A 26190-nucleotide genomic window follows, 5' to 3' on the forward strand; every position below is an offset into this window, starting at 1 on the left:
AACCCTAAAAAACTCTTTTTATGGCTGTACTCCATTAATTACTGGTCCCTAAAAAACCCTGACCAACCCTAAATATTTATTAACAATCTCTGAAACCAAAATCCATAGACTAGTCCTAAGCTCCACCCATGTTCAATATATTTTTTGACTTTTCCTTAAAATTATCTTTACTTTAATAAAATGTTTCCTTACATTTTCGATTCATATTTATTTCCCTAAAAATGTATTTCCTTCAAATTGATTTTGCATGATTTGGTTTCCTAGAATGTGGTTTCTCTGTTTTTGTTTGTCCGTTAATTCACATTAATCACTTTGCACTATGGTGCAAAGGTGCATGTGTGGCTCTAGGCAGCCTGATTGTGCACCAGCATTATAGAAAGCAGCATAGTGCAATTTTTTAGTCGACATGACACTGTCCTGCTCTTTTGTTCTCAAGTACCACAACATAGCAACTTTGGTTGGTGCACTGCTTTGCATGACAACTTTGTAACTATGGACTCAAGTCTAAAGCACTCTGGGGCATATCATCAAGGCGGCGCAATAAAATTATAGCCGCTTTTGTGTCCGTTTTCAGCTGAAAAGCGGCTATAATTTTATCTCTTTATCAGCAAGGTCACGCTATCACGTGAATCCTTGCCTTAGCGCATTTTCCATTGATGCCCAGGTTTGCATCTCTAATGAGATGCAAAGTGGGTGTTCCTTTCCAAAAGAATGTAAGAAATGTCGCTAACCGACATTTCTCCTATTATCTAGCCTCACGCTAACCTGCAGAGCGATAAGAAAAGTAGCGCTAATGCGGTTATTGCTACTTTCCTTACGCCTGCTTTTCATCTGACTTAGCCATGATATCCAATGAAGGGTGGATATCATGGCTGAGTCTGCCCTGCCCTATCAACAAGCTATTGTCAAATGTTGTGCAATTATCGCTGGATGTCCAGCGATAATCGCACATTTGGCAGCTTGCGCCTTGAATTTTATCGCTGTTGAGATAAGCATTGCTGATAGCGCGCTAACTCAGCGATAAAATTCAGCGTTAGCCGTCGATATTTATCCTCACGCTAAGAGCGCTGAGCGATAATTATCGCCGGCCCTTGCTGATATGCTCCTCTGTTCCTATGCCCATAGGGAGCCCAGGGCTGTCAATGGATGCTTCATGTGGTTTTTTAAGCCAGGGATGTTTGCCAATGGTGCTAAGTTTCTACTCTAAGGGCTTCCTACCCAGGTTCCTTCTGTTTCAGAGCCCAGGGCTGTTGGCCCACATTTCTTTCTTGCTAGACGAAATGAACAGTTGACTATGACTTTGGATGATCAGGAGCCCTTTTGTGTCCTTAGAGCCACAACTGTGTTTCATGTGTGCTCTCCTGTACTTTCTTTTTCCAGGGCGGCCATTTGACCCACATCTCATGATAAACAATGCTGTGAGCAATGTGATCTGCTCCATCATTTTTGGGGATCGCTTTGAGTATGATGACAAGAAATTCCAGAAAGTTCTGAAGCTCTTTGATGATATAGTACATGCTGGTACTGATATACTTTTACAGGTAAGCCATGGATACTATCACCACACAGATTTGTGTGGCCATTACTAAGGGTTTTCAAGTAGTATAGTAACTTTGATATACAATTACTATTATCTTATACATTCAGTAAAAACGTTTTTGAGAAATCACAAAGGGTATGAGTGTTCAATATATGTAACTGTAGACAAACAGAATGGCATTGCAACTTGCAGAAGCAATCTACTTTACATCAGATGATATTCTTGCATGTCATATGTGCAATAGGTAATGGTCAAGAATCCCAGTGTTCAGGGTGCTTTCATGGGACTCCAAGTTGCATATTATTTGTCTTTTTGAGTCACACCTAGAAATGCAAGTCTGAATATCCACACCTAATGTATTTTAGTACAATTGTAAGAGTTACCAACTATAAAAGATTAGCGCGTCATGACTTTCACCTCTAAAACATGCGTTTGCTAATATCTTAAAGAATGACTATCTTCTCTGGGATAAGACATATGTGAAATGAAATATAAAATTGTTTTTTATATTGTAGCTGGAAGTAAACAAGAATGAAGAATTCCTACAGTTCATTCTTTATGCTTAATTCAAAAGATGACTCCAAATTGTCTCTAGACATTGGTTTCTCTAATATTGTGACCCTAGAAATATTTGGGGGAAAAAATGAAATACATGATTTTGAGATTAATGTGTAGTGTACTCTTGCCCAATGCTTTTGAAAAGAGAGAGTGCCTATATTCAAGAGTCTAGAGATAGGGAAGTTAGAGTGACTGGAGACATATTCTGTCTATATTAAGGATATGAAAACAACTTCCCAGTTCTAAGATACATTTGTCTTGGAACACAGGCGAAATATAACCACTCGTATTTAATTTCTAAAAATGAGGATGATAATTCCAGGAGATGTTCAGAAACATATATTTTGCTCTCCATGCCACAAATAAAAAGCAGAGTTCCTAATTCAGAATTAAGGATTTGTGACCGTGTGTTACTCCTAGAAATTCAGGCCTGCCTCAGCTAAGCTAGTTATGAGATATATAGGCCTGCCTCAGCTAAGCTAGTTATGAGATATATCTACTTAAAGAAAAAACTTCCCTATATAGACTATTTGTTTCTCATGAAAATTTGAAGAAATGCTTGTGTGAGAAATCATAAAATAACAGGTAATGGGGATAAATCATAGCCCCACATGTTGAAGAGTTTGTGAAAAATGTATGCTTTGGGTTTAAAGACTACCTTAGTCTCTTCAAAGTGGTAGTCCAAACATGCCATCTTACTTTCCCATAACCCATATGATTCTTCAAATATTTAGGACTGTTTCCCCAGGTTTAGTTATTTTACCTCCCTAACTGCTTAGGATGTTCCACCCCAGTTCTAAAACATTTTTTGCTATATGGGGTACTTCGTGCTTATGCCTCCACAATGTTTTATCCATGTAAAGTATCCTTATTAAATTGCGTCCTTTCTTCCCAACATTGTTAGTATTGTATAGGTAGCCAAGGGAAGGGATTGCCCTCGAGAGGACTGAGAAAATAGCAAAAATACAGCAAAAAAGCTTTTCTAATGGAAAAAAGTGCTGTGCAAGAATGTGTCTGTGTTTTCCTACAGATGCATCCACAAAATGATGCTGTGCTAAAATGATTATCTTCCAAGCTTTCAGGAACAAGCAGATCTGTGTCAAAAAAACTATTTTCCCACTGTTTTGAGGTAGCCATTTTTTTCTAATTTGTTTTGTTTCTACCTACTTTCAGTTTGTGGTGGAAGCAGATGTGAAACCCACAGGTGATGCCAGAAAGCTATACATTTATGTAAAGTAGACCGATTTCAGAATTCAGCAAGAGGTCACTTGTGCAGATCCCTTATTTTGTTCCCAAAATAAAATAAAAAAAATTGAAAATGAGTAGGACAAACCAGCCATTTGTGCTGACAACATTTTAACTTGTAACTTATTGTCCCAATGGCTGATTTACAAAAGTAATAGTCCACTAACTCTTCTGGCCATAGGGTTATTAAGGGTTTGTTGGTTCTCAAAGAGCATGAGGTACCCAGAGCCAACAACCGAGCTGCACTGTACAACAGTTTTTCATGGTGTCACATCAACATCCTGCCACCAATCACACCACCTCTCACCCAATCATCAACCAACTTGCATACAAACACACAGTAAACAAACCTCTATACACATATGGCCAAACATTTTGTTGGTTGATGCATCAACAACCGCCAAAAGATCCCAAATGAAAGGAAACCTAGACTAAATCCCAGATTTATCAATCGTTCGCACAACGCAGCAAGACAACTTGTTGCGCTGCACTTGTGCCATGGTGCAAAGGTGCCTGCATTGTAGGTAGGTTTCTTTTTTTGCAGGAAAGTGTCCCCTGAGGATTTAGCCTCTTTCACAGTGTGCTGCTGAATGCAACACTCTTAGAAAGAGGAAACAATAAGGAGAAATAAAAAAAATTCTCCTTGTTGCACCTCCGCTGGGAAGGCATAGCATTTTGACACCTTCCTAGATTTACCAGTCTTGGTGAATATGGAAATGTGTCAAAATCCATTGGTGGATGTTTAGGAACACCCACACTCCACCCATGGAATGCCTTTCCAGGGCAGTGTAATGCAAGGCAGTGACTTGCTCTGCCTTGCGTTCCAACAGATTTATCAAGCAACGCATTGCCACAGAAGGTGGCCTTGCATTATTTGGTAAAACTGACTTTTGTATTGCGTTGCCCTTGCAACACCATGTTTGACGAAAGGGCAACCAGTACTATCATAAATTTAACCCTACATTTTTACCACCTGTCAACTGTATGCCTCCCCATAATAAGCAATACCAAGCGTGTACCAGCGTAATCTTTAGTAATGGCTCCCATGAGAGACACACATGAGACCCAGGAAGATATGCCTTTTATGCGCCTTTAGCGCGCTTGCTGTGCTAAATCGAATTCTTTCCTTTGTGGATGCCAGTTATAGGGTGTGCAAGGATGCCCCATGGCCTAAATTCCTGGAACTGAATGAGCTTATTTACTTTTTAAACTAATGGAAACATTCTGGGGTAAACTGTCCCAAGTTTCCTAAAGAGCAGTTCAAAACTGCTAAATGCTTTAGGTTTTGTGGCACAGGGTACTCGGTGACAATCTGGCCTAAGTACCGCCCACTGTGAAGAGAGGTCACTGTAATGCACTTGTCATATGGAAAACAGAAGATCTTCCTTGTTCTCGCGGTGGATAAATGTGTAGAGCAGGACAGAAGCACCTCCAAGATTTTCTCACCTAGAGGAAACAATTTGAAAGGCTGCTAGCCTAGTAAAGTAGTGACTCATAAAAATGTATGTATACATGCAAAGTCATTAAAAGGTATATACTAGAGTAGCTCCACATCAATCAGTTTCCCAATACTTCACGTTTGTATGGTACAAATTAAAGCAAGTTGGAAACACAGTACTGACTGAGATGGGCACTAGGGACAGTAACACCGACTCTCCTGTCTTTTTCCTCACTTAGAGCAGAGCAATGACAATAAGGTTGTCTTTCTCTCTGTTACAGTAATACAGTCAGCAAAGTGCTGATCCTGCAGCCGTACAGAATCCTCCACGGTATATCAAATATATGCTACTGCTTTTGCAGCAGTAAAACATTCAATGATGTTCAACTGAAAGCCAAGAAAATACATCAGCCTTCCTGTGATGGCCTGTAGGTAAACAACATATGCATTTTATTTTGCTAACTGCATCAAGTGGATAAACATCTTCTTATACTTAGTTCGGGTTTTGCAACTCATGACATAGGGCTGAAGAGCTTTTGGCCTGATTTAAATCTTGGTGGATGGGATACTCCATCACAAACATGACGGATGTCCCTTCCACTTTATTACAAGTTCCATCGGATACAATGCACTTGTAATATGGCGGACGGGATATTATGCACGTTTGTGACAGAGTATCCCATACGCCAAGATCTAAATCAGGCCCCTAGTCATTCTTATCCACTTCACCTATGTATTGGTTGTATTCAAGTATACAACTGACCCCAAATCGTGACTGAAGATTTCCTCTATTCGTGGTTTGTGGTAAGCACAAACACATCCCACCTGTCTGAGAACATGACTGTGAGTAGTTTGTTGGAAAGCAATGCAATGCTCTGGGATTTTTGAAGATTCTTACAAATGAACTCCAGTGGGAATCATTGTGTGATGACATCAAAGTGTTCTGCTTGCCACAGTGACAGCTTTGTACGGTTGACTGAATGCCTTACTCCTGTCCACATAAAGCTTATAACCTTTACACAAGAGTGATCAGGCAAGCTCCTATTCAATCTTTGTTGTGATTCCTAGCATTGATGGGCAACTTACAGGATTTTGAGTGGAGTCCTTCCCTGTATACACTCTACGGCTGTATACATAACCAGTAGAGCTCTCACTCAACATGAAGATTTTGATGCCATAACAAGTTCCTTTGTTCTGTATGTACAGCCGGAACAGCATTCCATCCTCCGTACAAGATCAAGGATTCATCAACGGGTAACATTTTACCAGGAGTATAAATCCCTAGAATCCTGACAGACAAATGTTCCAAGCACTGCTTCACTATTAAAGGAATGAGTGCCGGTACCTAAAACTCTGCTCGGAAGCCTGCGATGGGCACTTTTACATGCCGAAGCTGCGTAGTCTAGAGTTTACCTAATGCCTCTTTAATCCACTCATACTGGTTCCTGCCTTCTCTCTGTGTGATAGTATATCTTTCTTTCTGGTTCTTTCCCCTTTGTGTGTTTTTCACTCGCTTTTTCTTGAATCAGGGCCATTGTCCTGCACCCGCAAACACTGGCTGAAATTAAGCACTGGTTCCATGGCAGGATGAATTTCAAACAATCTCTCATTGTCTGGATGGTCATTCGGTTAGTTCATCACCTTTGTCATTGACGTGCAGCATATTCTTCAAGCTTTGTAGCTTTTTAATTGATCTACATTTTTTCTTCTTCATTCCCTACTCACCAGCTTTCTGCCTTTCTTTTATAATATATTCCCTTTCTTTTTTCTTCGTTCTCTTTATTCCTTCTTTATTTTTTCTTTACTCTGTCTAGGTTTATCTCCTTGTTCCTCCTTGTGGTCTTTTTTACTATCTGTCTTTCCCTGCTTTTATCTTCTTTACTTTATTTGTCTTTCATTAATTCTTTGTATTTCTTCAATGTGTCTTCATATCTTCCTCTCTTTCCTACTTACGCTTTTTTCTACCCCTTACTTTTTTTCCTATTTCTTTGCTTTCCTTTTCTTCCCCTCATTATGTCACTCCATTTATTCTGTTGCTCTCATTCCTATTTCTGTTTTGCTGGTTTCTTCTTTATTTTTCAACTTTTTCATTCTTTCTTATTCTTTCTTTCACTCCTTTCTGTTTAATCATTTTTATGTCATTTACTCTTTTCTCTGTTTCCTTTTTCTTTCATTCAAATTCATTCATTCATTTTCTTTTTTTCTCCTCTTTTTTCTTGTTTGCTCCGCTCTTCTTCTTCTCTCTTTCACTCACCTTGTCTCTCTCTCTCTTTCTGATTTTCTCTTTCTTCTTCCTTCCTTTCTCCTTTCTCTTGTTCCCTATTTTTTATTCTCCTTTTTTTCTTCATCCCCTGCTCCTCGTCTGTCTACTCTTCTGCCAGCTGTCCCACCAGGGCCTCTCAAGAACGAATTAGACAGAGTTCTTGGAGTGCATTCTGTGAGCAGGTAATTATGTTTCTTTTTAAGCCATGTTTCCTTTTTCTGGTTACTTACATATTTAGTGTGCTTTTAAGCGCCATCCAGTTTTAATGTACTAAATCATTGTTTGCCACATATTTTCATCTAAAATTCCTTAGGGAGAACCCCGATCATGTATATAGAGGATTTGAAGTTGTAATCTGATTTTACTTGAGAATCTAGCTATGTTGTTTTGCGTGGGATGCTTATCATTTGCAATACATCTCCCTACAAATTGTAGTGTGAAAAGCCCTACTCCCCAGTAAAATCAAACAGTTTGTATAGATTATTTTACCCACTGTGGTTTACTTTTTATACATTTTCCCACATATTATTTAATGTAACTCTATTCAAACAATAATAAAACATGCATTTTCCTAATTAACGCCTTACCAAAATATTTGGTTTTCAAAATAACATCTTCCTCCAAGACTCGCTTTTACGCTGTTTTTATTTCTTGATCATGTCCCTAAAACAGATCATTTAGGCTGTGAACTTAGACTTTTAGGGCCTCATTACATTGTTGGTCAGAAAGGCTCTGAACGGCATTCAGATTTTCCTAACCCGTGTCTGAACTCATGTTTTCGACCGACTTGGAAATATTTCTGACCGACCGGTTACGATAGAAGTTAACCATTCGGTCTTTCTGACACGATTCCGACTGGCATTTGGAGACTCTGAGTCGGTTGAAGCCGAATCGTAGAGGTCTATGAACCACGTTTCCGACCAACGTGTTAACATGTCAGATTCAAGCAGCCTTTCCAAATCAGTCTATCTGACACAAAACTGCTGTCGGAAACTGATTTTGAGGGCCCGTAACAGGCCCCCTCTTTCCCTGGAGGCCTCCGGTTGGGGCCCTTGAGGGTACCCATGGGACCCAGCTTTACAACCATGCACAACGTGGCAGGCACCATGGGGTGCTTGCTACAGGGTGCAAGGTTTTCCGCAACCACACCATTTTCAATGGGAGCCTGTGTTGTCGGTCGGTACACACGTTTCCAATGAAGGCAATGGGAGTCCGACTGGACAGTGTTCGGAAACATCATAATCAGTTGGTCGGACTCTCGGAACCCGATTCCTTCAGAACCGATTTCGACAAGAAGCCGGTCGGAATGCTTTACGACCGACATCACAATAAGGACCTTAGTTGCTTTCGCAGGGGGAGAAAGCCGCCTGGTAAATATAGTCAATATATAAACCTCCTTGATGCACACACCGTGTTTCCCCTTAACCTCTTCAGCGCGGCGCGAATTCTCGCGCTTTGCTGAAGGTTCTAATGAGCCAACGGGCTCATGACGGAACGGTTCCGTCATGAGCACAGGCCAACCGATGCTCATGACGAAACTGTTCCGTCATGAGCACCGAAGGGGTTAAGATCGTTATGTATGGTGAAGCCAGAACGCCATCATCTGCTCCTCAACAGTTTAGGAAGGCTTTGCTTGTTCAGGCCATACACCACCGTAACCCCCTGTGGCACCAGATCTTATGGAGAGACCCCACTTTAGTTTTGTGGAGCCACAGCCAAAAGAAAGCAACTTATCAGGCTGCAGGGCTATCACTTTGGATTATTAGTGATATTCATTTGGGACCAATATTTAAGTAGGGGAAAGTAAGAGGGTGCCAGGATCTCATTGGTTCTTCCTGTCTTTCGATCATTGGGAAATTATTCAGATATTCTAGTCATGTGGCAGCTAATCCCTTTGGTGAGCTGGGTAGCAAATTGCAGAAGCTCTCCTTTCTCAGAGTTTGGTTGTTCTGTCCTTTACTCATTCCTTGGAGAGGAGGAAATACATTTTCCTATGGCCTGAGTCTTGTGCTCTTTCTGACTTCACTTTAAATGAAGAGGTAGTGCCCATGTGTTTTCTGTCAGCCTGGGGCTTCTCCTCAGTCTGTTGCAAAGCCTGCGTTGTGTGCTGGGGCGAGCATGCTCTCATTAGCTTCCCATGTTTGCGTGCTACTCGTCAGCTCATAGGATAGAAAACCTGTGCTTCTTCTCTTCCAAGAATAGCCAAGACCTGCTGGCCCATCTCTCTAGCCTGCAAACCATGACTGCTATAAAAAAAACAGTAGAACCTTCTGTATGTCTTCTCTTTTAAACCTGCAGTAGTGAGAGAAATCACAACTTTGCTCCAAATGAGTCAGTCCATCAATACATGGAAAGACTTCATCCCACCCACTAAGGAGGGAGTAGCTAGGAGAGAAAACCAAGACTTTACAGGGGTTTTTACAAATTGGGACTGTGCACTGATCTTTGCCTTTCAAAACATGTGCTCTGACTGGTCCCACTGTGGCTGCTTGTCTATTACAATGTCTCATATCGCTAAGTTATAGCACACTGTTTCTTGCATTTATCCACTTACCATGGTGGTATTACTATGGAATCTTCCTTTATGATACTCACACCACACTGTTTCATCCATACAACATGTGGGTTGCCTAGCCCTCAATTGCCCCATCACCCCCAGAAAGCACATGGTGCCCGTTGCAGCAGGCCATACCACACATTACAACAATATCTTAGATGCAGGACTTCTAAAACTGGGAAGAGCATCCAATGGTTGACATTAGTCTTTCCTTCAGCAATGAGGCTGTTGTGATACAAGCCTTTCTCCTACACTTGGCCTGAAAGGAGACTAACTGCAGAAGTAACTTCCTAGAGAGGTGGTATAATTGGACAGAAAATGAAGCAAACTTTCTAGACATAACCTGATCCTCTGAGCGACAAAGACAATAAAAAATGCCATTCACCCACCAGCGAATAAAACTACTGAACAGTAATCCTACCTTATTTAGAACACTGGCTATTGTGCACACCTGCAACACCAAATTAGTTAAAGGTTGGAAATTCTCTTGACATAAAACATCATTGTACATTCTCCCTTAGAACTTATTCATTGGATAGAAATGCCTGAAGCAGTTACTGGCTGATACCCCAAAACAATTCCTGGGATTCTTGTTTTCTTTCCGGGATGGACCTGGCCTGGCAGTTCAGAGTGGACTGCTCCCATGGGGAGCAGGGTCATGACTGATTGATTTGCATAAGGCTCGGTCCAAATTGGACTGGTGTGGCGAGTAAGCATGAGCGCTAAATCCGCTCCGCTCGCGGATTTTGCGGATTTTCGGTAAATTCGCGATCCGCGAACTCTCGCGAATTTACCGAAAATTCGCAATCCGCGAGCGGCGGATTCCTAGGTCAAAAGTTCAAGCCTTGCTGGCTTGTTGTTGTAACTATTTTATGATGGCGCCGGCAAGCTGCCAGCGCCATCGTAAAATAGTTACTAAATTAGCTTCAACAGGAAGCACTAATAGATCAAATCAAGCAGGCGCTCGTGCATCTGCTTTATTTTATCTATTCGCGCTTCCTTTTGAAGCTAATGTAGCAACTATTTTAGGATGGCGCTGGCAGCTTGCCGGCGCCATCGTAAAATAGTTTACAGGCCAGGCAGCTGTGCCCTCTTCCCAAAACGGTGGCGTCTTCTTGAATAAATATGAAGGGCAGGGTTCATTCTGGCACGATGGTCCTGGGCTGGCACAAAATTAAACCTCAACCGGAAGCACTTACAGATATCATGTAAGCATGAGCCCTAGTTGAAGCTTAAATTCAGTGACTCATTTAGCGGCCCCGAAAACAATCGTGAGCGTTGTCAAGGCTGGGCAGCTGTCTCTGATCGGTATCTGACCTTTTATACACACAAGAGGCATGTGCACTCGCATGGAAGCCCCGCCCCAAATCCGCAATTACGAAAATCCGCAAATACGCGGATTTTGCGGAATCACGATCCGTGAATACGCAAATTCGTGAATCGTGGATCCGCAAAATCCGCCCATGCTTAGTGGCGAGCACAAAAATGATGGATTTAGGCCTAGATCTCTTTGCAGGGGCGAATGTTTGACATTGTTCAGCATTTATCAATCTTTTGTTAGTTTTGCAATTGTCACCCTAGGAGGGACGGGTATACCCAGACGTGGGTCCAGTACTTGCTATGCTGCTGGAACCAAACTATCCTGGCTGATGGTGGGTGATAGCCCAAAACCGTTCCTAGCAAGCTTGTTTCAGGTCCAGGGAAGGCATGACCTGGCAGTTCGGGCTGGACTGCTCCCATGGGGAGGAGAGTCAAGACTGCTTTGCATATGGCTGAGTCCAAACTGGAATGGTGTGATGACCAAAAAAACAATGGATATAGGGCCAGATCTCTGTACTGGGGTGAATGTTTGACATTATGCAGCATTATGTCCATCAATTATTCTTTTTGCATTGGCCTGAAGAGAGGCTGGATGAAGCAAAGCCAAATTTCATGTAGCAGCAATGATTCTCGCAGCAGGCAAAATTATTTCCATGTAGTCAGTATTATTAAGCTGAAATAAACAAAGGTCTGTTCTGACTAATTGAATGTTAATATCAAGCTATAAAGTGTGCAACCGCCTGTAAAAATGAATCGATAGTAGGGCAGTAAGCGCTGCTCTAAGCAGCACCAAGGGAACAAGAAAAAGTACCGGCCTCCTGTTTCCCAATATGTTTTATAAATGGAACTTGTCAGCCAAATAAAATTAGCAGTGATGCTAGTGAAATGTCGGTCAGGTGGCAACCTTATCCCTTATTCAATTAGGCCCATCGATTTCAATCACAGCATTTTGCATTTGAAGTACTTAGTGGGTGCACGACTAAAGAAAAGCCCTTTTGTCCATTTATTTATATATCATTCATCTTTCTGTCCTCATTCATTCCTAGATCAGGAGTTTTAATCAGTTCAAAGTTATCCTATCATTTAGAATGTGCCAGAGCAAGTCAAATTATTCACTCTTTTTGTGGAAAAAATTCCAATTTAACCAACTGAGCCTGTTTTAAAAGCGAGCAGATGGACGTCTTTTCAGACGTTGTCGTATTCACGCGGTATTGGAAAAGGGACTCAATTTTAAGCGACTACCATGTCAATAGGCTTATACCACACCTGAGGAAACCCCAGGCCAGAAGGCCAATGTGAGGGGCTGAAACACATGTTGGCTGCTTAATGTTTCTTTCTGTTTCTGGGATCTTTGCCCTGTCTCTGCTGTGCATGACTCGGAATCCTCAAAAGAGTCAAGCATCATAATACAATTTAAGAAAGCAATAAATTGAAATTTTTGCTCAAAAGGAGTGAATAATTTGACTTGTTATGGCGTTTCCTAAAGCTAAATACCAATAATGAGGAAGGGGCCTCCCGTTGTGGAGAACACGTGAACCACACCATATATGCTCTATTAATGCAGGATTGCTAAGGATCTGGACCTCCCACTCTCTGGTCAGTTAAATATGAAATAGGCATGCCTAGCATGTCACAGGGAACAGGTATTACTGCAGATTCTGACCATAATATTATATTCATTAGAACATACATTCAGTATTGGATTTACTTAGAACAGAAGATGTTCTAGGAAAGGTTATAGGACCTTCTTACACTCCCTTAATTAAAACCTGCCTTTACTTTCAAAAATTTCATCAATATGGAAAAGTTCTCTATATTCTAATTTTTCTTTCCCCCATTGACTCATTACTAAAAAATCACAGTATTTGTCATTAAAAACAGTGACAATACCATTATGGGAAAAGTTCACTGAAACAGCTACAACCAAAAACCTTTCTTCTTATTGTCTCCTTTAGTTGGCAAATGTGATCCCTGCCTTGGTCCATGTCCCTGGAGTGGCTTCTAAGTTTTTCAGAGCACAAGATAATCTCATTGACTTCCTCAGTGGTATCATCACACAGCATAAGATGAGTTGGGACCCAAACGTGAAAAGGGACTTCATTGATGCCTTTTTTGAGGAAGCGGAGAAGGTAAGGAATGAACCTTGACATGGATTAGCTTTTTACTAGAGGCAGGACCCACCTTTATGTTTCTTTACAAGACTCATTTATTTGTGTGAAGTACGGGGAATGGGAAGACAGTGGTTGATCAGTCTGGCAAGCATGCCCCTTTTTCCACCACCTATTTCTTTAATTGTTCCTGTTGGCTGACTTTCTGCAGCAGACCAATAATAGTTGAGTAGCTAGCTCACCATATCTGGGGACCCTTGATGTCCACTCTGAGCTCTGTGAGCTCTTGGGTGGTTGCTGCAGTATGCCTATGGACACCACTGAGGTCAGTGTGCGCTCACTGTAACGTTACGAATGAGTATGAACTCTGAAACTATGTCTTCTTCATTTGCAGGGACCTGCTATACTGTTGTTTTTGTGTTTTGTTACCATATTTTCATGTTCACAAAATCCAGGTTTGCACACTATTTTAATTAAGTTAGAATGATGGAAATAACCTTGTCTTGGAGTGAAGGTTAAATGATGCTTCATTTGAGTAAATACTGTCTGTGTTCTTTAGCGTCAATGAACAATAGCCTTTATCAAATGGCAGATACCATGTCAGTATTGCATTGTGCTGCACGGTTCCTGTTTCAGGTTGTTTTAGCTTCGTTCTGAGGTTAATAAACATTAGTGTTCGTGAACATTAAAATTGCAAAAGCACTGCGTACCATGTTAAATCATGGGCCCTGTTTTTATTATTGATACTTGATTTTGGCAGGTCTCATTGGGCCCTGTGAACCATATGAGAACTCCAATTGTATACTGAAACACATTGTATGCTTACTGTGCACCATTCGTATTGTGTTTAGTGCAGTTTTATGTGATACATATTGTGTTTTCCTATGAAGTAAACCTATTTATACTGTAAATATATATAAATTATCAGTTATTATGAAAGGTGTTGTGAACACACAAGTCTTGGTAGGACAGTTATAATTAATTTCAACTTTGATGGTTATGTTGCTGTGCATCTTGCTACCACACTCTCTTGCTTTAGATAAGCTTTGCATTTCTAACCCATGTTTTATGCAACCTCTGTTTTCCGCTGTTCACTGTGCACCTTGAGTGTTGATCACTAAAGACTTGGATCTCTCTCGCATTTATTGTTCTGGAGCTCCTGTGGTTATGAGTTCTAGGGACCCAGACCTGACCAGTGGTAACTGGCGAACTTTGAAAGTGGTGAGGCATAAACACTCACATCGTGTTATACATAGCGATCAAGCAATGTAAGTCGACCTGGCTTCTTTTTGGAAAGCTCAGGGGTTTTCTCCTCGAGTAAATTTGAAAAAATGATTAGCACATGGAGCATTTCACCACATAATTCCCAAATGAATTAGCTTAAGCTTGAGATATTCTGAATGGGAGATAGTCAAATAGTCCAATACTTTCTTGGAGTTTTGGTGATTTAATATCCCTAAGACAACTTTGGAAAGAAATTGTGGTAAGACAGTACATTTCTAAACACAATTTCCCCAACTGTTTGCTAAGGAGCTATTGATCTAAGAGGCAGTTTACCAAATACAGGTATTACATTTCTCACCATCTTCTATTTTTAAAAAAGGGTAGCATCTTTATTCACTTCTACATTGCACATCGGTTAATTTTTTAATTGTGTCTCCTCCATGCAGTTTCTGGGGATGTTATGACTGAGAATCTACTCGGACAAGATGGGAAAATTCGAAGTTAATCAAATCTCACAAGTACAGGCCACAGATAACACTACATTAGTGCTACACTGTATTTAGATTGATCTTACAGGATCAGAAAATATATGGCATTCTGCAGCACACATAGAAAAAGCAAAAACAAGAAGAAATAAATGTATGCCATTCGAATGTCTGCTATTGCATAACGTTAGTTTTGTTGCAGCCTCAGATTTACAGATCCTTGTAAATCTAGGGCAGCATAAAAAAAGCAATAGGTGTTGTGGGGGAATGCCCACAGCAACACCCATTGCCCACTCCTTTCACGCAGATACCTGCCTGAAAGGGGACCCTATTTATAATGTGGTGTAAAGCCACAAAAAGCGGCTTAATAACACTTTGTAAATATGGTGCAGGGCAGTGCACCACCGGAGCATAGGTAAACGTTATGTTCTGGTGATGCAATCCCCTTGTAAATATGACCCAAAGTTGCACACTGGCTCACGAAGCACTTGAGGTGGGCGCAGGATTTTTGCAATGACATTATTCTGCCAAGAAGGAAAGCACGGATTGGGAGTGTTCCACAAATTGGCATGAAAGATTGTGTGGTTATAAATTTTAGAAATCCCATCTGATAGCGGTGTTATTGTACAGGTTTCAGCCTGGGCCATACTCACAGGATAATTAAAGAAGACCCTTTAGGCTATTTCTATAGACCTGCATGCATTCATAGCTACAATCACCTGCGTATGATAGTGAGTGCGCTGGTACCGTGTGACTTCTCTGGGCCTTGTAGAATTCCCACCAACAACACATTTGAACTCTGTTGGGTTTAGACAGATTGATTGACATTCACCAGGAGGAGCGACTAAGGTCAAGCCCCCAGAAGTGAAAGAAAGGGCCAGTGAGAAGTCAGTGAAACCATCTAGCTGTTCCCCTAGTCTAAATATGAACCTAGAACAGTTAGAGAGTCCAAGGGAAAGCAATCATAAGACTACCAATTTGCTATCATTGAACACACCAGGAATTTAATCTAAAAGAGAAAATCACGATTTTAATATTATACGCTGTCAGGAAGCATTGTCTGGAGAATATTTTTATATTAATGGATATCTAACTACGGGCAACCCACCACTAGAATCATATACGGTCATGACAAGGGGGCACCATGCTGTATTGATATCTGCTAGCTCTCCTATGCTCACGGCTAAGCCTGTTGGAAATTCTCCATACTATCAGATTTTGTCTCTGAATGATGGGGGGAATGCACACATATTAATAATTAATTTTTAGTAGGACATTGGAATTGCTATAAGCCTGAAACTCTAACATTCCAATGTATGTTTTCAGGTTACGCAATTTTTAATTTAGAACATTCCACCCATACTGGGTGGAATGTTCTAATAGCTTTACAGTCAGTTTTCTGCCTCGGGCTATACCTGTTGTTAAAGTTAAAGGTACTCTGCCTCATTAAAGGCCCTCAGGCCTTTAACAACCAGTATAGTCCTCGGCAGTGGACTATAAGGCTATATTATCAAAATCTTTAACATCAAGACACATATGTGGCTGAGGACTTACATTGTGATATTGACAGGCAGATAAGAACTGTAACATGCCTTCTACAATTATCTGGGTTGGAGATATCAATATCACAAAATGCGAGTTTGCTAAAATATGAAATTTGTGGGTTTACTGAAACAGTGGGGGAGGGCCTAAATCACTTTGATCTTGATCTATAGGGCGTGTCATTAAATAACTTGATAATTAAATACGATCTGCTGTTTGATGAATCCAATGACTGTCTCTTAACAGACCCTCAGACCCATCATTCATAGTGAATAGGTCAGGTAGCAGTATAGATGTTCTTTTGTTTTATATGATGATTCATTTTACAATTATACTAAAATGCATTAGGGAGCCCCAGTATAACAAAGGTTAGGGAAGCGTGGGAGCTGTGTGTCTAGTTGTGTGCCAATATCATTCAGAATTGCATCCCATTATCTAGTTAGCTTTGGGCATTTCCACAGAAGGTGGAACAGTGTGCCTGTCAGTGTGCATCCTCACTAGCAGTGACCGGTACAAGTAGGGTTGCCCTTTGTAATCTGGTGGGGGTAAGATACCAATATATCACTATGTTAGTGGCTGTTTCCACGCTCACCATACTACGCGATGTGTGTTGTGCCCTATAATAAATACCTTCCCATTCTTTATTCCAACGCTGGATTGCACCAGAGGACTGTACAGGTCAGAGATGATGCACCTATTGCTGTCCTAAGAAGCCATTTCTTGTATGGCATAAACAGCCTCTCTGCACCACTTCAAATTGTAGGGTGCATCACCCAATGCTGGATTTGGAGGTAGTGTAGGTTGCTCAAATAATATAGGTAGGGTAGTTGTTACTGAACAGATTGAATGTCCTTCACAGGGAAGAGAAGATTGCCTCCATGAATGACCTAATTAGCGGGTCCTATTCCTCCCATCCGTTTGTCGCAGGCATGACTAATTGAGGTTCTTGGCAGTCCTTGGTGGCAGACCTCAGTTGAGCATATGAGCATGTCCTTTGCCATGTGATTTTTCTTCCCCACTGGTGATGCTGTACTTGGCGATCACCTTCAGGGGGCCCGTGCATGTCCACCCAGTAAATGCGTACATGGGATTCTGTAGGCACAGATCCACCTCCGCCACTACACTTAGAGGGCTTTCCATCTTAAGCTGCGTAGAAGTTTCCTTGTGTGTGGCATTGTCCTGCTTATTGGGTTCTCGAGTTGTGGAGAATGTGTGGAATCACTTGAGTACATCTCATTGGCTTCCGCTCATCTAGTGTCAATAGGGTTACCTTTTTTCTTCCCAGCGCAGGGCCCAATCTGTGATGCAATGAAACTAGAGTGGGTCCCGCCTGCAAGGTATATAGAGGGACCTGAGCTCCGGATTTCCTCTGTAGCTCTCGGGCCAAGTATTGTACTGAGGGGTTCCCCTGCAGCTTGGTTCTCCCCACACCTTAGGGTCCTGTGTTGTGCCACTGGGCCCAATCTGCATCCGGAGTGTATCAGCATCCCCGGCACATCTCTCATGGCGCGGACTGACTTCAATTCCAGCCTAGCACAGCAGCCTTCTCAGTCGTGCTGATCCTGGCTGAAGTGCACTCCTACCAGGAAGAGCACAGGCCCTGCAATTCCTCCTATCTCGGCCACTGCTGGAAGTGAGGGTCGCTGGCTTTCACCTCTCTCTTCGGCCACTATGGTACAGGATATCAGTAGTTATAAGGCAGCTGACTGCTGCCACTGCTGCTTTCCCCTCACAGTCTGTGGCTCTGGTCACAGGTCTTGATCCTTTGTGTCCCTGGAAAGGGTTTCTTTTTACAGCACACTGGCTTAAAAGGCTCTGTACTGTGGTTCAGGCTGTTTCTGTCTCACTGCATGGAAACTGACATCTTGTGCCGTGCAGTACCCAAACCACATGCAAGGATGCTGAGTGCGGTTGCCACCATTACCCTGTTGCAGCGGGTCACTCATACAAGGGCAGTGGTGTCTTGGCTTCTCCGGGCGGCACCACCACTAGTGGGCAACTATCTTGAGCTCTCTACCACAGCATCTCAGACAGACTTCAGTATTCCGTACAACATCCACCATCTTCTGCCGCACAGTCTCTGGTCACCACTTACAGGCTACTGATGTCTTTCGATACCTGCCGACCCAGGTAGCTCACCAGTTCCTCCTGCTCCTGTCCACTGCGTCTCAGGGTACCAGAGCCAGATATTGTAGCTATTAATCGTGGCTGGAAGAGCCGAGCAATGCAACCAACGTTGCCGCCATCCTGGCCCCAAATCCCTTATCTTGTATTTATGAGAAATGCTCAGTCTCAATTTTATGTGATCCATTTTAGACTTAACCCTCTGCATTTCCCGCCTGTGACTTCTGGTTTCCTCACTTACCGACCTGTCCGTGTAATAGTATCTCTGCACCAACCACTTTGCTCACTATTCCTTTTTTGCACATTGTACAGTTCACCACAGAAGTGATTCCAAGTTCCTCTATTTCATGGTTTTAATACACAGTATAAACTATAAAATTACTATGTTGTTAATCCAACACCTTTACTTTGAGTACTTCTTTGCTGTGCCTAGATTTAGGGCCTTAATACCGACTTTGGCAGTTCTCCTGCAGTACTGCCACCACCGTGCCCACAGGAAACTACCAAGGATGTTGTGCACCCGCCCATGGATTCTGAGTTAAATCGAGGGTGGGTGGGTGATGCTGTGGCGGTGTCACAGTGTTAGTATGTTACGCTCTTAGAAGAGCCTAACATGCAGATAGCCGGTGTGAGAGCGCCAACTGCACATTCCTGCATGGTGTGGCATGCACCATGTCATGCATGCCACACCGTGCTGGAACGAAGGTGCAATAGTAGGGGGCACCCACACTCACCCCCATGTCCAGATGCTGGCAGAAGCCTTGTAAAGGCCTCTTACCTACATCTCTGCCTTCCTTTTCATGGTGGGCTCCCTGCCATGAAAAGGGCTGTGGAGAGACACGTTGTATTATGCTCTGTCGCGCTGGCATCAGAACCGCCCGCATTTTATTTCCCCTGTCCACATTGCCACTGCCATGATCCTGGATCCGGGCATAGGCGGTGGTCCTGTTGTGGTTCAACCGCTCTCTCTCAGAATACTGCAGTGGTCGGACTCCAACCGCGGGTACAACAGTCCTGAGGACCACCATCCTTAAAATAAGGCCCTTATTCACTATGCTGTCAAAATCAGGGAAAGTTAAGGAGAAGGAATTAATATGCTGAAGTAGATTATTTGATGTATAACTTTTCAAACTGTAAATATGCTGTTTTATTTTCTTATCATATATAGTTTTGTTTTAATTAAATGTTGTATTTTCATATTTCTAAATTTGTAGCCAAATAAAATCATGTTTGGTTTGATATGATTTGGAATAAAGTCAGAGACAAGTGTATCTCTGGGTACAAACTAGAAATATGTTACCTTATTGGCTACCGGCCAGAGGTGGCTTTAAGACCATTATGGAGACACTACACACTTACTACTGGGTTTCTGATTTATGAGCAGAAAATCTGTGATCAAAAGAAATGTAATGGGTCCATTTAATAAAAAGCTTATTAGTAGGGACGTATCTGTGGGCTTACAATAGGTGTGAAGGCCAACTCTCTTACATCCTAAATCGTATTGATGAACATCCTATTAAGGAACAAGTGTATGGCTTTAGAAACACATTACCTGACATGTTAAATGAACGTGCAACTGTACATATTATAGGCTAGGACCATAAAACGCATTATGAAAGGGATCTATTTAGTAACATGAATAAAATATCACTGATTTGGATGCAGAGATCAGGCCACTAAGCATTATGCATTGCTTAACATCAGCTAATTATACAATAAAAACTTATGAAGCTTTTTTCAAAACTAAATGGCTACATAAACACACAATCACATGCCTTCATCAAGTCCATGTACATTGTTTAATTGATATGCCTGTGTATTTCAGAGTGTCATTCCTGTATCAGCTAGAAGGGGCATAGGTCTGTGTTTGCGGGGTGTATTTAAAGTGAAGATATTCCTTAATTTAACGCCTCTTTTATATCAGTGTACTGGAAAGACTGTTCATCCATTGACGCAAAGACACATTTTCTAATATTACTCCTGAGTCTGACCCTCACCTACCCGTATTTGCTTTAGTGAACCTACAATTTTAACAGTACTCGTTCATTAAAGAATGCAACTACATCCCCACCTAGCCAACAAATTCTCTCCCCACCTTTGTTTAGTTTACATGCCTGCACAACAACTTAGAGGGCATGTGGGTTTTGCTTCGTGTGTGCTAGTTTTGTGATGCTGACCTTGTATGCATACCTGTCCTTAAACAATTACATAATCCTCGGTAACACTTTGGGCCAGATGTACGATGCTTTTTAGCGTGCGCAAACAGGTCTTTGCCCCAAGTACAAACAGTATTTTGCGAATAAATTGTGACTCGCAAAATACTGTTTTGCAACTCGCTATTAGGAATGGGCGTTCCCTTCCTAACAGCTACTGCAAAGCTATGTACCAATGTTTTGCGACGGTAATTGCGGTTGCAAAACACTTGCAAATTACCACCTAATTCAAGTAGATGGTAATGCATTCCCAAATGGGAAGGGGTCCCCTGGGGACCCCTTCCCTTTGTAAATGTATGCAATATAATTTTTTTAGGGCAGACAGAGGTCCCAGGGTCCACTGCCTGCCATTAAGAAATGAAACAAAAATGTTTCATTTTTAGAAAACAAGTATCCTGTTTCCAGTTTCAAGTTAGTAGAAAAGCTTTATTCGATTTCACAAATTTATAAAATCATAAAAGCAACAATTCATTAAAAAATTCATACAATCAAGCGAATTACAGTTCAAGTCAATATACATCCATAAAAGTTTTAAAAACAAATTAAACTTTTCCTTTTCCTCAAGATACTTTTTAAAAAGCCGGTCATTATACCAACGCAATACATATCATTTAGAAGTTGTAAAAACAGTAGGAATGGGTGAAATTGACGCCATGAACCCTGATTTAAGAAAGGTTTAATCCGTGTAGCCCTTTCTGATGAATAAAACTTGCAAAAAAATATCATGTGCAATGTAGTTTGATCAGATAAGTTATCGCACGGACATTTGCAGAGCTTTCTGGACCAATCGTTTATTTTAGGGAAAGTAACTAAACGAAAGAAGTAATCAAATCTGAATCTTGTCAGGATGTACCTATCAAACCCATCCTGACACCAGACCAGGTATGGTTGAATTGAGGCTGAGACCAGGGTGAGTTGATGTTGTACTACAGTTTTCTTGTTTAACTCCACTCCTAATCTTAGCATATCAAAATGGTACCAACAAAGTGCCTTTAAGTCTTTCCTAGATATATTATGTAAATAGTCTGGTTTAACGTAAAACTCGGGCCTCCCCATGTAATTGGTGAGGTTACGGATGTAATTCAACCATGGGATCTTTGTGGACTGGTCCAAGCCCATCGAATCTTTGATTATTTCCCTATTTAAAACTAGGTCAGGTGAGGTCCATGCTCTATGCCATAACAATAAGGGTTGCATATTAATTAAATCACTAATATATTGAATCCCCAATTCGGAATGTCAGTTAAAAACAGAAGTACTTTGAGGAATAGCTAAAATGAATCTTAAAAATGCATTTTCTACCTTTTGAATAGGTGATGAGTCATAGACTCCCCATACGCCTGCTCCATACACAGCTATACTGTTGCACTTGGCCTGATAATTTTGCAATAGGATTTCCGGTGGCCTTTTCCCCATTTTTGGGGCGAATATCATTAATGCCGCAGTTGATCTTTTGAACATATGTGTCCTGTTTTTTATTGCTGGTCCCAGGATCCTGATTCCTCTAAAACAATGCCTAAATAGGAGAATATTTTAGTGGGTGCGATTTTCTCATTCCCAGCAAACAGGGACAAGATCTCTTCCTACCTCGCCCACAGAACATAACAAAAGTTTTTTTTTCACATTAAGTTTCAGTCCCCGATTATCCATAAAGTTTATATAAGTGTCCAGTGCCGTCTGGAGACCAAGTTGGGTTCTCGCCATTAAAGCGGCGTCGTCGGCATATAAGAGCGAGACAATCTGATTGTGTTTAACCTGAGGTGAGTCTTGTACTCTAGCCGCCAATTCCTTTTCCAGATCAGTAGTGTATAGAGTGAAAAGGAAAGGGGCAAGAACGCAGCCTTGTCTAACTCCTTTCCTTACATGAAAGGGCTTGGTGCATTCTCCTTTTAAGCCGAATCTCACTTTAGCTGTAGCACCCGCGTACAGTTGTCTTAAAAATAGTATAAGTACCTCATCTACCTTTAAGTCTGCTAAAATCTGCCATAACCGGCTATGGATTACGCAGTCAAATGCCACGGTTAAGTCGGCAAATACTGCGTACAATTTACCCTTCTTGGCCTGAATATATTTTCCATGTAAAATGGAAAAATGTAACACCTGCTCTACATTGCCCCGCCCCTCCCTGAATCCATAATGTACTGGACTTAGTATATTCTTGTCTTCCGCCCATAGTTGGAGGCGGTTCAAGATGACCCTGCCTGTAACTTTCATGAATGAGTCGAGCAAGGATATAGGGTGGTAACATGAAGGGTTATCCCGGTCCCCTTTTTTAAATATGGGGATGATAATCGACTCGGACCAGGTTTTGATGAAATCCTTCTCGCAGCTAGCTTAGAGGACTTGGGTTAATAATGGGGACCAAAGCTCAATCGAGTGTTTATATAAGTCGATCGGGGTACCATCAGGGCCCGGCGCTTTGCCTCCCTTACTTTCTTTTATGGCTGCAAGTACTTCTTCATTAGTGATGTTAATTTTAATTTGTACTAATTGTGTTAGCCTCTCCTGGGTTTCGAGTCCTGTAACTACTATTTTATCTAGCCCCCCAGGGTTATACACTTCTGAAAAGAAATCAATCCATAAATCTTCAGAAATAGCCACCTCGATTCTCGCTCCTTCCCCCGATCTAAAAAACGGTGCCTTGACAGCTCCCCAAAAAAGGGAGCAGTCTCTCATTTGCGAGGCTTCATATAAATTAGTCCAGGCCTGTACTTTAATTTCCCTCTCATGCTTACTTCTTGCTAGATTGTAGTCCTTCCTACACCTCCTAACTTCCTCACTGTCCCTCAAAGTTCTTTGGAGGACCATTCTTAAAAGGGAGTAGGCCTTAGTACAATTAGAATCGAACCAACCGTTTTTTCCGCGTTTTAAATCTCTACAGGGGCGATTCAGAGTTTTTTGGATTATCCTGGTAATGTCTGAAAAGGAAATCAATATATCGGTATTTGATGAATCTTCTTGCAGGCACTTTAATATTGGGGTTATTGCCTGCATCATTATTTTTGAGTTAGTAGCCTCTGGGTCACTTTTGGCCCATCGTACGGAGTACCCATTTTGTCTTTCCATCTCACACCCTTGGGTCCAAGCTAAACTCTCAACCAGGGAACTTGCCTTTTTATAGGGGAATGAGATATTGATGCTAAGCGGAAGGTGGTCACTAATCCCAACTATGTGTGTAACGAAATCTGCTTCCCATGTTGTGTAGCAGTTAGAAAGGACAATAAAATCGATCAGAGTACTATGACCTCTTCCTACAAATGTGGGGCTGAAATCAACAGAAGGAGAACACAGCATGTTCGCAAAACCTAGGTTATATGTTGCCATTACTTCATTAAAACTGTCTCCCCCGTTGGAATGGGTAAAATGGGGCTGTTGGTCAATGTCATCAACCTCCCACTCGCCACATCCGCACAAGGACTGCTGGCACAGGTTATTATTGAAATCCCCGCCCCATATAAAGATGGAATCCTTCCCTGGGTTATCACTTAAACTCTTAAGATCCTCATTAAGATCATGTAGCATATCAATAACTGAGCCCTTGTCCACGTTATTGTGGATATTAACAACTCGACGATTTCACCATTTTTATCCCCACAGCCCCCAGAAGATTGGTAACATACACACAAATCCCCCCTTTATGCCTCCCATGACTCGAGCGACCCGCTGGGACGTGGAACGTTTTAAAACCATCAAGATGAATTTCCTTCAAAGTCCAAGTCTCCTGTAGGCACAAGATGTCAAAGTTCCTGATAAAGTCTCTCCAGATAGGGTTATTAATCTTGGATTGAAGCCCAGATATATTCCAAAAAGGCTACCCTCGCCCACCCCTGGACATACAACGATTGGGTTCCACAAATAGCAGCACTCCTTATCCCATGTTCCTCCCTTCTTGGTTCTCTAGGGACCAAAATGTTGCTTACATAACTACCAGGTATTCTTGAGTCTGGTTGCAGCAATTCATTCAGATGTACTTTTTGTAACTGTGCTGACGATGCCATACCTATATTATCATCCACAGGGGGTAAAAAATGAAATGCTGCAATTTTTGGAACTTTAAGAAGGGCCTTCTTTTCCTCAAGTATATTTTCGCCCTCACATCCCCTGTCTTCCAAAATTGGGGGGGGCTGGGTAGCAAGAGGGGGTTTTACATTTCCGGGGTGCCCTGGCTTGTTTATGTCAATCCATGTCCTCTAACGAGTATAGGGGGCCAAACCTATTTGAAACTTCCAGATTATATCTCAGTGGGTTATTGGGAGGGTGACCAATTGTGGAGATGTTGTACGTATTGGTCATCGTAGGTTGATAGAAGAATCCAAGGGGGAGCACATTTATCCCCTCTGCCCACCTTCTATTAGCACCTACCCGATTCAGGATTTCTTGTACTAAAGGAGGAGAAGCAAGTGATAACACGCTACAATCCCCGTCAAAGAACTTTCTACTTGGCCCGAGCCACCTAACTCGTCTCACCATTTTAAATGTATGAAACATTTCTTGAGTTAAACCCGTTTTCTGTCCTAAGAAATGTATAGTTTTATTTCTTAGCGTTTCCAAATTTTCCCACTCACCCTCCTCCGCTAGAGGGACATTAGCCAAGAACAACGTATAAGGGGCTGCCGCAGGCGGAAGATTCAAGCTTGGCAAAATATTGCCTTGAACTTGATGGTAATATTTTCTATCGTCCATTTTACTAAACTTATCTACAGCGGACGAGGAAGTTCTTTGGCCACTGTTTATATGATTGGCAGATACAAGAAAGCAGTCTGTGGACGACTGGCTAGGCTGACTAGGCTGTATATTACTAGCCCTACCAGGAACAACCTGTTTGCTACTTTAATCTTTCAGTTGTCCTGTAAGAGTAGACAATCTGGACTCTATCTGTACCAATCTATTCCCCATTGTGGCTATGACTTTTTTCACAAACATAGTGAGATCGGCAATAGATTTCACAATATCACCAATTTCTGAATTACTTTGTCCTTTGCTTGGACACAGATCGCTAGTAGGTTTTGAGCAAACTTTTCTTCTATTTCTTGCTGCCTTTTTAGCCTCCTTCCCTATCGGGATACTACTTTCGTCTTTAGGTCTTTTGGTGTTAATTATTTATTTAAAACATTTATAGAGCGCGGCTGTCACCTGGCAGGTATCCTGGCGCTGATAGTTACTCCTGGGTTAATGGGCGAGGGAGGTGAATTATGGATAAGCTGGCTTAGAAGAGGGGGTGGGGGAAGAGCCATGTTTTGATTCGCTTCCTAAAGGGTAGGAGGTGTGGGATTTGGCGAATTTCGGCAGGCAGACTGTTCCAGAGCTTGGCCGCAGCCACTCTGAAGGATCTTCCCCCAATCCTGGCTTTCTTGCATCTGGGTACTTTCACAAGGCAGGCGGTTGCGGACCGAAGTGTTCTGGTGGGGATGTACCATGAGAACAGACGTTGAAGAGGTCTAGGTCCTGCACCGTGTAGTGCCTTGAAGACCAAGCAAAGGGCTTTGAAGGCGATGCGTTGCTTCAAAGGAAGCCAGTGCAGCTCGGCCAAGGCAGCAGTGGCCGAGGATCTCCTAGTCCAACCAAGAGCCAGT

The 26190-nt window shown here is 41.9% G+C and overlaps 1 protein-coding gene across 1 annotated transcript in view; it reads left to right on the plus strand.

The window, feature by feature from the left end:
- LOC144753053 (cytochrome P450 2D6-like) overlaps positions 1-26190 on the plus strand; it is a 466095-nt gene that overhangs the window by 205235 nt on the left and 234670 nt on the right. Inside the window, exons 4-5 of the mRNA XM_078640854.1 lie at positions 1381-1541; positions 12877-13050. Of these exons, the coding sequence (XP_078496980.1) occupies positions 1381-1541; positions 12877-13050 (335 nt within the window). The remainder of the gene's footprint in view (positions 1-1380; positions 1542-12876; positions 13051-26190) is intronic.

This window comes from Lissotriton helveticus, chromosome 1_1 (genome assembly GCF_964261635.1).
Source record: "Lissotriton helveticus chromosome 1_1, aLisHel1.1, whole genome shotgun sequence".
In the NCBI taxonomy this organism is placed as follows: domain Eukaryota; kingdom Metazoa; phylum Chordata; class Amphibia; order Caudata; family Salamandridae; genus Lissotriton; species Lissotriton helveticus.